General features: G+C 54.1%; 1 protein-coding gene across 2 annotated transcripts in view; it reads right to left on the bottom strand.

Annotated features, from left to right (window-relative positions):
* Window positions 1-362: 362 nt before the first annotated feature.
* fdxacb1 (ferredoxin-fold anticodon binding domain containing 1) overlaps window positions 363-17,210 on the bottom strand; it is a 48,917-nt gene continuing 32,069 nt past the window's right edge. For both annotated transcript variants that reach the window (XM_063038281.1, XM_063038280.1), the window contains exon 6: window positions 363-3,740. In XM_063038281.1, coding sequence (XP_062894351.1) covers window positions 2,600-3,740 — 1,141 coding nt within the window. In that variant the 3' untranslated portion in view covers window positions 363-2,599. The remainder of the gene's footprint in view (window positions 3,741-17,210) is intronic.

Raw genomic sequence — 17,210 nt, 5'->3', positions numbered from 1 at the left:
TTCTGCAGATGCTGAAAATCCAGTGCAAAACACACACACACACACACACACACACACACACACACACAAAACGCTGGAGGAACCCACCAGATCAGGCAGCATCTGTGCAGAGGAATAAACACAAGAGATTCTTCAGATACTGGAAATCCAGGGCAACACACAAAGAAAAAATGCTGGAGGAACTCAGCAGGTCAGGCAGCGTCCATGGAGAGGAATTCACAGTCAATGTTTCGGGCTGTTTCAGGGCCACCCCCTCCTAAACTTCTCACTTCACCCCCCCCCAATCACCCCACCTCACCTGATCTCACCTATCACCTCCCAGCTTTTCACTTCACCCTCTCCCCCCCCCCCCCAGTCACCTGGCAGCCTGCAGTCCTCTCCCACTCCCCCCTTCCTTTCCAGCCCTGAGGAACGGTCTCACTCCCGGAACGCCGGCCGGTTAGATTATGAGGACACACAGTCCTCTTTTATTGTCATTTAGTAATGCATGCATTAAGAAATGATACAATATTCCTCCGGTGTGATATCACAGAAACGCAGGACAGACCAAGACCGGAAAGACTAACGAACCCCACATAATTATAACATATAGTTACAACACTGCAACAATACCGTAACTTGATGAAGATCAGGCCATGGGCACAGTAAAAAAAGTTCAAAGACTCTCGAAAGTCCCACATCTCACGCAGACGGGAGAAGGAAGAAAACTCTCCCTGCCATACCCGACCGCAGTCCGACTCTGAGTCGTCCGAAAACTCCGAGCCTCCGATCAGCCCTCCGACACCGAGTACTGAGCGCCATCTCTATCCGAGCGATTCAACCTCAATCCCGGTTGCCAGCAGCAGGCAAAGCCGGGGATTTTGAGGCCTTCCCTCTGGAAGATTCATGATTGCGCGGTAACGAAAGCAGCGAACGGGCGTTTCAGAAATTTCCCCAGATGTTCCTCTGTGCTTTCACGTCCGTCTCCATCAAATCAGAATTGTCCACGGCCCCTATTTAACGGATACGATATCATTTTTCACCGGAGGGCTGCGCACACGCGGTGCGCTGCTCTCTCTCCTCCCGCCGAGTTACTCCTCTCCGCGGACAGTGCCTGAGCTGCCGAGACCGCCCCGGCGTTCTGTGGGCGTGGGATTAGCGCAGGCAGGTGGGATAGTCGGCAGAGGCGTGACGGGACGAAGGGCCTGTGTCCCAGTTCGTGTGTGTCAGAGGCAGTCCGGGGGGAGATCCGAGGGCAAGGGCGGAAGCTGGTGTGGCGGCGACGGAAGGTGGGAAGTTCCGATTGTCTGCAGGAGGCAGTGGTGGTACAGAAGTCCGTAAGAGGCAGAAGCAGAATTGGGGGGCCACTTGGCCCATTGACTCTGCTCCGCGGCCGACTACCTATCCCCCTTAACCCCACTCTCCTGCCTTCACCCGTAACCCTTGGCACTCAGACCAATCGAGGGCCCCCCCCGCTTTAAGTACACCCAGGAGAGATTCTGCAGGCGCTGGAAATCCAGAGCGGGTACACACTTCCGTGGGAAGATGGCAGCGTGACGCAGCTCGCAGCGGCCTCTCCGGTGGTGATGTCTGTTTATCTGTCAAGTAGGGTGCCGTGTACAATCCTGATTTGATGGAGAGGCACGGAGGAACATCTGGTGAAACTTCTGAAATGCCTGTTTCGCTGCTGCTGCTACTGTGTGATCCAGAATCTCCAGAGGGGAAGGCCCCAAATCCTCGGCTTTGCTTGTTGCTTGGCGGCCGGGGCGGGGTCGAAGCGCTCGGCAGAGATGGTGCTCGGATAGTCTGTGTCGGAGGGGCTGGTCAGAGGCTCGAAGTTTTCAGACGGACTCAGAGTCGGCTGCAGTCGGGGTGCTTCCAATGCATCGGCAAGTTTGCGGTGCTTGGAGGTTCATGGACGGGAGAGTTTCTCTCTTTTACCGTCTGCGTCAGATGATGGGGATATCGGGACTTGGAGACTTTTTTTTTACTGTGCCCATGGTCTGCTCTTCATCAAATTACGGTATTTCTTTGCACTGTTGTAACTATATGTTATAATTATGTGGTTTTTGTCAGTTTGAGTCTTGGTCTGTCCTGTGTTTTCTTGTGATATCATTCTGGAGGAACTTTTTTAATGCATGCATTTCTAAACGACAATAAACGAAAACTGAACACTCAAAATGCTGGAGGAACTCGGCAGGTCGGGCAGCATCCGTGGAAGTGAATGCGGACCATTCAGCTTGTTTCAGGGACCCCCAAACGGTCCTCTCAGGCGACGCCAAACCAGCTTCTACCCCCCTTCCCTCTCCCGTCCTCACGGAGGGTCTCCCCCCCACCCCGCCGAGACGTCGACCGTTTACTCCTCTCCACAGATGCTGCCCGACCCGCCGGGTCCCCCCACCGCTTCGTGCGCGGCGCCTTCAAACACACCCCGCGGGCTGGCCTCCGCAGCCACCCGTGGTGATGAACTCCACCGGATCCCCAACGCTAACCACCCCCCCGGCCGAAACGTGGCGCTCTGTCGCTGTCAGACAGGAACGCGCCTGGGAGGGCGGGGAGAGCAGGAACGGGTCTGGAAGAGCGTCGGGGTCTTACGGCGGTGAAGAAGCGGAGCCCCAGGTTATCTGAGAGCGACGCGGAAGGCGCTCTGCAGCTCCGCCCTGAAGTCCAGTTGCATTTGCAGTGCTCGCTGGTAAGACAGGGCCCTGTCGCACGACTGGTACGTCAGCCTGTAGCAGTAGCTCCTGCGGTTCGTCCCGGGGTGGCAGAAGCTGTCGATCAGCTCCATTGTTTTGACTGACCCGCCGCTGACCCGTCGGGCGGCGGCGTGGAGTTCCAGCTCGGCCGGCTCTGCGCCGGGCTCCACCCAGAAGCTGACGTCGTGGGTGTAGGAGGGTGGGTAGAGCGAGAGGCCGGAGAGAGGCCGCGGCAGTTTTAATCCCCCCGCATGGCACGGAGAGCGCCAGTCGCACGTCCACAGCAGCCTCCAGTCACTGATCCGGCACAGGGCCGTGGCCAGCAGCCCGAGGTTCACCGAGGCGAGGCAGACCCCCAGCCCGCCCCGGGTCGGGTCCGGGACGAGGTCCACTCTTCCGGCGGCCACGCTGGCGCAGCCCGGCGGTGCCGCGGCCGTAACGCAAATACTCCAGCGCCCGCCGCCACTCTCCTCTTCCAAGGTGACAGGAGCCGGGCCGTCCCCGGAGGCCAATTCCACCAGCAGCGCGACGGCCTTCTCCACGGCGGACGTAAACCGGCGGAAGAAGCCCGGCGGTGACGTGGTGGCCACCAGGAGCAGCTCATGGAAAGCAGGCATCATCCGCGGGGAGATCGGGCATCTTCTGAAGACCGTGCCACTCAGGGCGTAGATTACCCCGGCTTGGAAGTCCGGTCTCCGCAGCACCTCGGGCAGGTATCCCGTCAGAGCAGGGCAGAGGCAGTAAGCCTCACTCAGACCAGGAACCCTGGCCGCGTCCGGCGTCTCGCTGCCCGGGCTCCCATCGGACGCCGCCCCAGTATCCCCCCAGCAGCAGGGAGGCCCGGTTGGCTCCCCGCACCGGACCGCCCGGCGGCCCGAGCAGCCGACAAAGTAAATCTCAGACTCGGGAATCTCGGACCCAGGCCAGCGGTCTCCAGGGTCAAACTTGGTCAGGAGCGGGAAGTCGTTCTCCAGTTCCTGAACGGCGGCTTCCACGCCGATCTGCTTTACCAGCAGGTCTTTGATGACATTCACTGGGTGGGTCGAACCTTTCTGGAGAAAATTCCTGTCAAGATAAGAAAGAATTCATCTGAGATGCTGTAGGAAGGCCAAAGTTTCTTCTACAAAAAAAAAGTTCAGAATCTGCAAAACAAGAGAGAACAAATCCTGCAAACAATAAAAAAGCTTTCTAAGGAAGCTAAAGCACGCTCTCCTCCCTCATCACCTGCTGATCAACTTCTATCGGACAACTATAGAGAGCCTCCTGACGTATTGCTGTGCAGTGTGGTTTGCCAGCTGCACAGAACAGAACAGGAAGGACTTGCAGCAGGTGGTGAGGGTAGCAGAGCGGGTTATTGGCACAACATTACCCTCCCTCAGAGACATTTATACTGGCAGACTTCAAAAGAAGGCTACTTGTAATTCAAAGGATCCCACTCATCCTGGACATCACCTGTTTTCCCCTCTACCTTCTGGGAACAGATACAGAGAAAACAAAGAGACTCCTTAACAGCTTCTACCCACAAGTAGTGAAATACATAACACCCCCTTCCCTTCTCCTGCCCCCCTCCTAAGACGGCGGCAGCTAAATGCATCACACTTCCAGCACATTTCTAACTGCACCAGTTACAATTACTCTCCATCAACTGTTCTCAAGGAGTGAAGGTGAGCTGTGACACCTACGCTCTGTTTGAGATCCACAACAAGGTGTAAATCTGTTACAGGAATGGAATGCAGGAAATACTCAGTGGGTCAGGCAGCATCTATGGAGGGAGAAACAGTGGGTACTTCAGGGCTTCAACCCGTAACCTTCAAACATACCCTTTGACGCTGACGAAAAGTAGCAGATATTGCGCAGTCAATCGCTTCCTCACTATTGAGCACATTTCAGCGGGCCGCTGTCACAGGAAAGCAGCTTCCATCATCAGGGACCCCCACCACACAGGACATGCTCTCTTCTTGCTGTTGCCATCAGGAAGGAGGTACAGGAGCCTCAGGACCCACACCACCAGGTTCAGGAACAGTTATTACCCCTCAACCATCAGGAAGGAGGTACAGGAGCCTCAGGACCCACACCACCAGGTTCAGGAACAGTTATTACCCCCTCAACCATCAGGAAGGAGGTACAGGAGCCTCAGGACCCACACCACCAGGTTCAGGAACAGTTATTACCCCCTCAACCATCAGGAAGGAGGTACATGAGCCTCAGGACTCACACCACCAGGTTCAGGAGCAGTTATTACCCCCTCAACCATCAGGAAGGAGGTACAGGTGCCTCAGGACCCACACCACCAGGTTCAGGAACAGTTATTACCCCTCAACCATCAGGAAGGAGGTACAGGAGCCTCATGACCCACAACACCAGGTTCAGGAACAGTTATTACTCCTCAAACATCAGGATGGAGGTACAGGAGCCTCTGGACCCACATCTCCAGGTTCAGGAACAGTTATTACCCCTCGACCATCAGGAAGGAGGTACAGGAGCCTCAGGACCCACACCACCAGGTTCAGGAACAGTTATTACCCCTCAACCATCAGGAAGGAGGGACAGGAGCCTCAGGACCCACACCACCAGGTTCAGGAACAGTTATCACCCCTCAACCATCAGGAAGGAGGTACAGGAGCCTCAGGACCCACACCACCAGGTTCAGGAACAGTTATTACCCCCTCAACCATCAGGAAGGAGGTACATGAGCCTCAGGACTCACACCACCAGGTTCAGGAGCAGTTATTACCCCCTCAACCATCAGGAAGGAGGTACAGGAGCCTCAGGACCCACACCACCAGGTTCAGGAACAGTTATTACCCCTCAACCATCAGGAAGGAGGTACAGGAGCCTCAGGACCCACACCACCAGGTTCAGGAACAGTTATTACCCCTCAACCATCAGGAAGGAGGTACAGGAGCCTCTGGACCCACATCACCAGGTTCAGGAACAGTTATTACCCCTCGACCATCAGGAAGGAGGTACAGGAGCCTCAGGACCCACACCACCAGGTTCAGGAACAGTTATTACCCCTCAACCATCAGGAAGGAGGGACAGGAGCCTCAGGACCCACACCACCAGGTTCAGGAACAGTTATCACCCCTCAACCATCAGGAAGGAGGTACAGGAGCCTCAGGACCCACACCACCAGGTTCAGGGACAGTTATTACCCCTCACCCATCAGGAAGGAGGGACAGGAGCCTCAGGACCCACACCACCAGGTTCAGGAACAGTTATCACCCCTCAACTAACAGATTCCTGAACAAAAGGGGATAACTACACTCACTACTTTTCTTTTTATTTATTCCTCTACGGGATGTGGGCATCGCCAGCTAAGCCGGCATTTATCGCCCATCCCTAGTTGCCCTTGGGAAGGTGGTGACGAGCTGCCTTCTCGAACCACTGCAGTCCCTGAGGTATGAGGACACCCACAGTTCATCATCTGCTGATCAACTTCTATCGGACGACTATAGAGAGCCTCCTGACGTATTGCTGTGCAGTGTGGTTTGCCAGCTGCACAGAACAGAACAGGAAGGACCTGCAGCGGGTGGTGAGGGTAGCAGAGCGGGTTATTGGCACAACATTACCCTCCCTCACAGACATTTATACTGGCAGACTTCAAAAGAAGGCTGCTTGTATTTTAAAGGATCCCACTCATCCTGGACCTCTACCTTCTGGGAAGAGATACAGAGCATTAAGGACAAAAACAAAGAGACTCCTTAACAGCTCCTACCCGCAAGCAGTGAAATGTATAACACCCCCTTCCCTTCTCCTGCCCCCCTCCTAAGACGGCGGCAGCTACATGCATCACACTTCCAGGAATGGCAGGTGTGCAATAGTCCTACCCCGCCCCATCCATATATTATTAATTTTAGACTGCACTCCTGAGGTTTTAGTGTTTATTTTATGTATATATTCTTTGTCATGCTGCAAAACATTGAGCTGCTAAACTGCTCCACAACAATGACAATAAAGATAGTCTATTCTGTTCTAAAAGTAAACAAGTAAGAATTGAATTGACTTTATATTTCTTACATCCTTCACATACATGAGTAAAAATCTTTACGTTACGTCTCCGTCTAAACGTGCAATGTGCAATTCGTAATAAATAGTACGTACAACAGGACAGGAGTGGGGTTGAGTGGGATAATAAATCAGCCATGATGGAATGACCTCCATGAGTTTTGCTCCTATTCCTGATGGTTTTATTATTATCTGGTGGTCCAAAGGATCTGATTCCATTCACCAGCTTGATTCCAGAGTTGAGGAGGGGTCAGACTATGAAGAGAGATTCAGTCGCCTGGGACTGTACTCGCTGGAATTCAGAAGGATGAGAGAACTTACGGAAACATACAAAATTATGAAAGGGATAGATAAGATGGAGGTGGGAAAGTTGTTTCCACTGGTAGGTGAGACTAGAACGAGGGGACACAGCCTCAAGATTCGGGAGGGAGATGAGGAGGAACTGCTTTTCCCAGAGAGTGGTGAACCTGTGGAATTCTCTGCCCAATGAAGCAGTGGGAGGCGACCTCAGTAAATATACTTAAGACGAGGTTGGATAGATTTTTGCACAGGAGGGGAATTAAGGCCTTTTATATATTGGCTACTGCGTCCGGTGCTCCTGATGTGGCCTTTTATATATTGGCGAGACCCGACGCAGACTGGGAGACCGCTTTGCTGAACATCTACGCTCTGTCCGCCAGAGAAAGCAGGATCTCCCAGTGGCCACACATTTTAATTCTACATCCCATTCCCATTCTGACATGTCTATCCACGGCCTCCTCTACTGTAAAGATGAAGCCACACTCAGGTTGGAGGAACAACACCTTATATTCCGTCTGGGTAGCCTCCAACCTGATGGCATGAACATCGACTTCTCAAACTTCCGCTAATGCCCCACCTCCCCTCGTACCCCATCCATTATTTATATACACACATTCTTTTTCTCTCTCTGTCCCTCTCACTATACCCCTTGCCCATCCTCTGGGTTTCCCCCCTTCCCCCTTTTCCTTCTCCCTGGACCTCCTGTCCCATGACCCTCTCATATCCCTTTTGCCAATCAACTGTCCAGCTCTTGGCTCCATCCCTCCCCCTCCTGTCTTCTCCTATCATTTTGGATCTCCCCCTCCCCCTCCAACTTTCAAATCCCTTACTCACTCTTCCTTCAGTTAGTCCTGACGAAGGGTCTCGGCCTGAAACGTCGACTGTACCTCTTCCTAGAGATGCTGCCTGGCCTGCTGCGTTCACCAGCAACTTTTATGTGTGTTGTAGGGGAATTAAGGGTGATGGGGGAAAGGCAGGTAGGTGGAGATGAGTCCATGGTCTTATTGAATGGCACAGCAGGCTCGACGGGCCAGATGGCCGACTCCTGCTCCTATTTCTTATGTCCTTATGTTATGTGGCAGTGGTACAGTGCCAGACATAACAATAAAAACTGTAATGTCCTGTGTGTGTGTCTGTATGTGTGTGTGTGTGTGTGTATATATGTATATATATACAGAGAGAGAGAGAGAGATTAAAATAAATTAATTAAGAAGTGCAAAAAGAGAGAATAAAAAGTAGTGAGGTAGTGTTCATGTGTTCGATGTCCATTCTGAAATCGGACAGCGGAGGAGAACAAACTGTTCCTGAATCGCTGAGTGTGTGCCTTCAGGCTCCCGTACCTCCTCCCTGATGGTAGCAATCAGAAGAGGGCAGGTCTTGGGCGAAGGGGGTCCTGAATGACGGATGAGGTCTTCTTGAAGCAGTCCTCCTTGAAGATGACCCTTGAGGGAGCAGACTGAGTTCACAACTCCCGTCGGTGGATGGTTTGATGGTAGAGGTGCGTGGTCCCCCGGCCTGACCCGTCCGGAATTCAGATTGATTCAAAGCCGGTACATCGAAGCCCGGAGTGAAAAGCATTGGTTCCGTTAACAGCCAAGTGAAGGATATGCCGGAGATGTTGTCAAAATAAGGTGTCCTCGACGGTCAGCCGAAACAGACGGAACTCCACCAAACGGAAACCCTAATCTGACCTCTAAATCGCCCACGCCCGTCCCGAAACCCTAAACGGACCTCTAAATCCCCCACACCCCTGTCCCTAAACCCCAACCTGACCTCTAAATCCCCCACACCCCTGTCCCTAAACCCTAACCTGACCTCTAAATCCCCCACACCCCTGTCCCTAAACCCTAACCTGACCTCTAAATCCCCCACACCCCTGTCACTAAACCCTAACCTGACCTCTAAATCCCCCACACCCCTGTCCCTAAACCCTAACCTGACCTCTAAATCCCCCACACCCCGTCACTAAACCCTAACCTGACCTCTAAATCCCCCACACCCCTGTCCCTAAACCCCAACCTGACCTCTAAATCCCCCACACCCCTGTCCCTAAACCCTAACCTGACCTCTAAATCCCCCACACCCCTGTCCCTAAACCCTAACCTGACCTCTAAACCCCCACACCTGTCCCTAAACCCTAACCTGACCTCTAAATCCCCCACAACCCTGTCCCTAAACCCTAACCTGACCTCTAAATCCCCCACACCCCTGTCCCTAAACCCTAACTGACCTCTAAATCCCCCACACCCCTGTCCCTAAACCCTAACCTGACCTCTAAATCCCCCACACCCCTGTCCCTAAACCCTAACCTGACCTCTAAATCCCCCACACCCCTGTCCCTAAACCCTAACCTGACCTCTAAATCCCCCACACCCCTGTCCCTAAACCCTAACCTGACCTCTAAATCCCCCACACCCCTGTCCCTAAACCCTAACCTGACCTCTAAATCCCCCACACCCCTGTCCCTAAACCCTAACCTGACCTCTAAATCCCCCACACCCCTGTCCCTAAACCCTAACCTGACCTCTAAATCCCCCACACCCCTGTCCCTAAACCCTAACCTGACCTCTAAATCCCCCACACCCCTGTCCCTAAACCCTAACCTGACCTCTAAATCCCCACACCCCTGTCCCTAAAGCCTAACCTGACCTCTAAATCCCCCACACTCCTGTCCCTAAACCCTAACCTGACCACTAAATCCCCCACACCCCTGTCCCTAAACACTAACCTGACCTCTAAATCCCCCACACCCCTGTCCCTAAACCCTAACCTGACCTCTAAATCCCCCACACCCCTGTCCCTAAACCCTAACCTGACCTCTAAATCCCCCACACCCCTGTCCCTAAACCCTAACCTGACCTCTAAATCCCCCACACCCCTGTCCCTAAACCCCAACCTGACCTCTAAATCCCCCACACCCCTGTCCCTAAGCCCTAACCTGACCTCTAAATCCCCCACACCCCTGTCCCTAAACCCTAACCTGAACTCTAAATCCCCCACACCCCTGTCCCTAAACCCAAACGTGACCTCTAAATCCCCCAGACCCCTGTCCCTAAGCCCTAACCTGACCTCTAAATCCCCACACCCCTGTCCCTAAACCCCAACCTGACCTCTAAATCCCCCACACCCCTGTCCCTAAACCCTAACCTGACCTCAAAATCCCCCACACCCCTGTCCCTAAACCCTAACCTGACCTCTAAATCCCCCACACCCCTGTCCCTAAACCCTAACCTGACCTCTAAATCCCCCACTCCCCTGTCCCTAAACCCTAACCTGACCTCTAAATCCCCCACACCCCTGTCCCTAAGCCCTAACCTGAACTCTAAATCCCCGACACCCCTGTCCCTAAACCCTAACCTGACCTCTAAATCCCCGACACCCCTGTCCCTAAACACTAACCTGACCTCTAAACCCCACACACCCCTGTCCCTAAACCCTAAACGGACCTCTAAATCCCCCACACCCCTGTCCCTAAACCCCAACCTGACCTCTAAATCCCCCACACCCGTCACTATACCCTAACCTGACCTCAAAATCCCCCAAACCCCTGTCACTAAACCCTAACCTGACCTCTAAATCCCCCACACCCCTGTCCCTAAACCCTAACCTGACCTCTAAATCCCCCACACCCCTGTCCCTAAGCCCTAACCTGACCTCTAAATCCCCCACACCCCTGACCCTAAACCCTAAACGGACCTCTAAATCCCCCACACCCGTCACTATACCCTAACCTGACCTCAAAATCCCCCAAACCCCTGTCACTAAACCCTAACCTGACCTCTAAATCCCCCACACCCCTGTCCCTAAACCCTAACCTGACCTCTAAATCCCCCACACCCCTGTCCCTAAGCCCTAACCTGACCTCTAAATCCCCCACACCCCTGTCCCTAAACCCTAACCTGATCTCTAAATCACCCACACCCCTGTCCCTAAACCCTAACCTGACCTCTAAATCCCCCACACCCCTGTCCCTGAACCCTAACCTGACCTCTAAATCCCCCACACCCCTGTCCCTAAACCCTAACCTGACCTCTAAATCCCGCAAACCCCTGTCCCTAAACACTAACCTGACCTCTAAATCCCCCACACCCCTGTCCCTAAACCCTGACCTGACCTCTAAATCTCCCACACCCCTGTCCCTAAAACCTAACCTGACCTCTAAATCCCCCACACCCCTGTCCCTAAACACTAACCTGACCTCTAAACCCCACACACCCCTGACCCTAAACCCTAAACGGACCTCTAAATCCCCCACACCCCTGTCCCTAAACCCCAACCTGACCTCTAAATCCCCCACACCCGTCACTATACCCTAACCTGACCTCTAAATCCCCCAAACCCCTGTCACTAAACCCTAACCTGACCTCTAAATCCCCCACACCCCTCTCCCTGAACCCTAACCTGACCTCTAAATCCCCCACACCCCTGTCCCTAAGCCCTAACCTGACCTCTCAATCCCCCACACCGCTGTCCATAAACCCTAACCTGATCTCTAAATCACCCACACCCCTGTCCCTAAACCCTAACCTGACCTCTAAATCCCCCACACCCCTGTCCCTAAACCCTAACCTGACCTCTAAATCCCCCACACCCCTGTCCCTGAACCCTAACCTGACCTCTAAATCCCCCACACCCCTGTCCCTAAACCCTAACCTGACCTCTAAATCCCGCACACCCCTGTCCCTAAACCCTAACCTGACCTCTAAATCCCCACACCCCTGTCCCTAAACCCTAACCTGACCTCTAAATCCCCACACCCCTGTCCCTAAACCCTAACCTGACCTCTAAATCCCCCACACCCCTGTCCCTAAACCCTAACCTGACCTCTAAATCCCCCACACCCCTGTCCCTAAACCCCAACCTGACCTCTAAATCCCCCACACCCCTGTCCCTAAACCCTAACCTGACCTCTAAATCCCCCACACCCCTGTCCCTAAACCCTAACCTGACCTCTAAATCCCCCACACCCCTGTCCCTAAACCCTAACCTGACCTCTAAATCCCCCACACCCCTGTCCCTAAACCCCAACCTGACCTCTAAATCCCCCACACCCCTGTCCCTAAACCCTAACCTGATCACTAAATCCCCCACACCCGTCACTATACCCTAACCTGACCTCTAAATCCCCCACACCAGTCACTAAACGCTAACCTGACCTCTAAATCCCCCACACCCGTCCCTAAACCCTAACCTGACCTCTAAATCCCCCACACCCCTGTCCCTAAACCCTAACCTGACCTCTAAATCCCCCACACCCCTGTCCCTAAACCCCAACCTGACCTCTAAATCCCCCACACCCCTGTCCCTAAACCCTAACCTGACCTCTAAATCCCCGACACCCCTGTCCCTAAACCCTAACCTGACCACTAAATCCCCCACACCCCTGTCCCTAAACCCTAACCTGACCTCTAAATCCCCCACACCCGTCCCTAAACCCCAACCTGACCTCTAAATCCCCCACACCCCTGTCCCTAAACCCTAACCTGACCACTAAATCCCCCACACCCCTGTCCCTAAACCCTAACCTGACCTCTAAATCCCCCACACCCCTGTCCCTAAACCCTAACCTGACCTCTAAATCCCCCACACCCCTGTCCCTAAACCCTAACCTGACCTCTAAATCCCCCACACCCCTATCCCTAAACCCTAACCTGACCTCTAAATCCCCCAGACCCCTGTCCCTAGCCCTAACCTGACCTCTAAATCCCCACACCCCTGTCCCTAAACCCTAACCTGATCACTAAATCCCCCACACCCGTCACTATACCCTAACCTGACCTCTAAATCCCCCACACCCCGTCCCTAAACCCTAACCTGACCTCTAAATCCCCCACACCCGTCACTAAACGCTAACCTGACCTCTAAATCCCCCACACCCCTGTCCCTAAACCCTAACCTGACCTCTAAATCCCCCACACCCCTGTCCCTAAACCCTAACCTGACCTCTAAATCCCCCACACCCCTGTCCCTAAACCCCAACCTGACCTCTAAATCCCCCACACCCCTGTCCCTAAACCCCAACCTGACCTCTAAATCCCCCACACCCCTGTCCCGAAACCCTAACCTGACCACTAAATCCCCCACACCCCTGTCCCTAAACCCTAACCTGACCTCTAAATCCCCCACACCCCTGTCCCTAAGCCCTAACCTGACCTCTAAATCCCCCACACCCCTGTCCCTAAACCCTAACCTGAACTCTAAATCCCCCACACCCCTGTCCCTAAACCCTAACCTGACCTCTAAATCCCCCAGACCCCTGTCCCTAAGCCCTAACCTGACCTCTAAATCCCCCACTCCCCTGTCCCTAAACCCTAACCTGACCTCTAAATCCCCCACACCCCTGTCCCTAAGCCCTAACCTGAACTCTAAATCCCCGACACCCCTGTCCCTAAACCCTAACCTGACCTCTAAATCCCCGACACCCCTGTCCCTAAACCCCAACCTGACCTCTAAATCCCCCACACCCCTGTCTCTAAAGCCTAACCTGACCTCTAAATCCCCGACACCCCTGTCCCTAAACCCTAACCTGACCTCTAAATCCCCGACACCCCTGTCCCTAAACCCCAACCTGACCTCTAAATCCCCAACACGCCCGTCCCTAAACCCTAACCTGACCTCTAAATCCCCCACACCCCTGTCCCTAAACCCTAACCTGACCTCTAAATCCCCCACACCCCTGTCCCTAAACCCTAACCTGATCACTAAATCCCCCACACCCCTGTCCCTAAACCCCAACCTGACCTCTAAATCCCCCACACCCCTGTCCCTAAGCCCTAACCTGACCTCTAAATCTCCCACACCCGTCATAATACCCTAAACGGACCTCTAAATCCCCCACACCCCTGTCCCTAAACCCTAACCTGACCTCTAAATCCCCCACACCCCGTCCCTAGACCCTAAACGGACTCTAAATCCCCCACACCCCTGTCCCTAAACCCCAACCTGACCTCTAAATCCCCCACACCTCTGTCCCTAAACCCTAACCTGACCTCTAAATCCCCCACACCCCTGTCCCTAAGCCCTAACCTGACCTCTAAATCCCCCACACCCCTGTCCCTAACCCTAACACCTCAACCCCCACCCCCTGTCCCTAACCTAACCTACCTCTAAATCCCCCACACCCCGTCCCTAACCTAACCTGACCTCTAATCCCCACACCCCTGTCCCTTCCCTAAACCCCAACCTGACCTCTAAATCCCCCACACCTCTGTCCCTAAACCCTAACCTGACCTCTAAATCCCCCACACCCCTGTCCCTAAACCCTAACCTGACCACTAAATCCCCCACACCCCTGTCCCTAAACCCTAACCTGACCTCTAAATCCCCCACACCCGTCCCTAAACCCCAACCTGACCTCTAAATCCCCCACACCCCTGTCCCTAAACCCTAACCTGACCACTAAATCCCCCACACCCCTGTCCCTAAACCCTAACCTGACCTCTAAATCCCCCACACCCCTGTCCCTAAACCCTAACCTGACCTCTAAATCCCCCACACCCCTGTCCCTAAACCCTAACCTGAACTCTAAATCCCCCACACCCCTATCCCTAAACCCTAACCTGACCTCTAAATCCCCCAGACCCCTGTCCCTAGCCCTAACCTGACCTCTAAATCCCCACACCCCTGTCCCTAAACCCTAACCTGATCACTAAATCCCCCACACCCGTCACTATACCCTAACCTGACCTCTAAATCCCCCACACCCCGTCCCTAAACCCTAACCTGACCTCTAAATCCCCCACACCCCTGTCCCTAAACCCTAACCTGACCTCTAAATCCCCCACACCCCTGTCCCTAAACCCTAACCTGACCTCTAAATCCCCCACACCCCTGTCCCTAAACCCTAACCTGACCTCTAAATCCCCCACACCCCTGTCCCTAAACCCCAACCTGACCTCTAAATCCCCCACACCCCTGTCCCTAAACCCCAACCTGACCTCTAAATCCCCCACACCCCTGTCCCTAAACCCCAACCTGACCTCTAAATCCCCCACACCCCTGTCCCTAAACCCTAACCTGACCTCTAAATCCCCCACACCCCTGTCCCTAAACCCTAACCTGACCTCTAAATCCCCCACACCCCTGTCCCTAAGCCCTAACCTGACCTCTAAATCCCCCACACCCCTGTCCCTAAACCCTAACCTGACCTCTAAATCCCCCACACCCCTGTCCCTAAACCCTAACCTGACCTCTAAATCCCCCACACCCCTGTCCCTAAGCCCTAACCTGACCTCTAAATCCCCCACACCCCTGTCCCTAAGCCCTAACCTGACCTCTAAATCCCCCACACCCCTGTCCCTAAACCCTAACCTGACCTCTAAATCCCCCACACCCCTGTCCCTAAACCCTAACCTGACCTCTAAATCCCCCAGACCCCTGTCCCTAGCCCTAACCTGACCTCTAAATCCCCACACCCCTGTCCCTAAACCCTAACCTGATCACTAAATCCCCCACACCCGTCACTATACCCTAACCTGACCTCTAAATCCCCCACACCCCGTCCCTAAACCCTAACCTGACCTCTAAATCCCCCACACCCGTCACTAAACGCTAACCTGACCTCTAAATCCCCCACACCCCTGTCCCTAAACCCCAACCTGACCTCTAAATCCCCCACACCCCTGTCCCTAAACCCTAACCTGACCACTAAATCCCCCACACCCCTGTCCCTAAACCCTAACCTGACCTCTAAATCCCCCACACCCCTGTCCCTAAGCCCTAACCTGACCTCTAAATCCCCCACACCCCTGTCCCTAAACCCTAACCTGAACTCTAAATCCCCCACACCCCTGTCCCTAAACCCTAACCTGACCTCTAAATCCCCGACACCCCTGTCCCTAAACCCTAACCTGACCTCTAAATCCCCCACACCCCTGTCCCTAAACCCTAACCTGACCTCTAAATCCCCCACACCCCTGTCCCTAAGCCCTAACCTGAACTCTAAATCCCCGACACCCCTGTCCCTAAACCCTAACCTGACCTCTAAATCCCCGACACCCCTGTCCCTAAACCCCAACCTGACCTCTAAATCCCCCACACCCCTGTCTCTAAAGCCTATCCTGACCTCTAAATCCCCGACACCCCTGTCCCTAAACCCTAACCTGACCTCTAAATCCCCGACACCCCTGTCCCTAAACCCCAACCTGACCTCTAAATCCCCAACACGCCCGTCCCTAAACCCTAACCTGACCTCTAAATCCCCCACACCCCTGTCCCTAAACCCTAACCTGACCTCTAAATCCCCCACACCCCTGTCCCTAAACCCTAACCTGATCACTAAATCCCCCACACCCCTGTCCCTAAACCCCAACCTGACCTCTAAATCCCCCACACCCCTGTCCCTAAGCCCTAACCTGACCTCTAAATCCCCCACACCCGTCACTATACCCTAAACGGACCTCTAAATCCCCCACACCCCTGTCCCTAAACCCTAACCTGACCTCTAAATCCCCCACACCCCGTCCCTAGACCCTAAACGGACTCTAAATCCCCCACACCCCTGTCCCTAAACCCCAACCTGACCTCTAAATCCCCCACACCTCTGTCCCTAAACCCTAACCTGACCTCTAAATCCCCCACACCCCTGTCCCTAAGCCCTAACCTGACCTCTAAATCCCCCACACCCCTGTCCCTAAACCCTAACCTGACCTCTAAATCCCCCACACCCCTGTCCCTAAACCCTAACCTGACCTCTAAATCCCCCACACCCCTGTCCCTAAGCCCTAACCTGACCTCTAAATCCCCCACACCCCTGTCCCTAAGCCCTAACCTGACCTCTAAATCCCCCACACCCCTGTCCCTAAACCCTAACCTGACCACTAAATCCCCCACACCCATCACTATACCCTAACCTGATCTCTAAACCCCCCACACCCCTGTCCCTAAACCCTAACCTGACCTCTAAATCCCCCACACCCCTGTCCCTAAACCCTAACCTGACCTCTAAACCCCCCACATCCCTGTCCCTAAACCCTAACCTGACCTCTACATCCCCACACCCCTGTCCCTAAGCCCTAACCTGACCTCTAAATCCCCCACACCCCTGTCCCTAAACCCTAACCTGACCACTAAATCCCCCACACCCATCACTATACCCTAACCTGATCTCTAAACCCCCCACACCCCTGTCCCTAAACCCTAACCTGACCTCTAAATCCCCCACACCCGTCACTATACCCTAACCTGACCTCTAAATCCCCCACACCCCGTCCCTAAACCCTAACCTGA

This window comes from Mobula hypostoma, chromosome X2 (genome assembly GCF_963921235.1).
Source record: "Mobula hypostoma chromosome X2, sMobHyp1.1, whole genome shotgun sequence".
NCBI classification, from domain to species: domain Eukaryota; kingdom Metazoa; phylum Chordata; class Chondrichthyes; order Myliobatiformes; family Myliobatidae; genus Mobula; species Mobula hypostoma.
The sequence above is the reverse complement of the archived record's forward strand: the minus strand, read 5'-3'. Positions and strand labels throughout refer to the sequence as shown.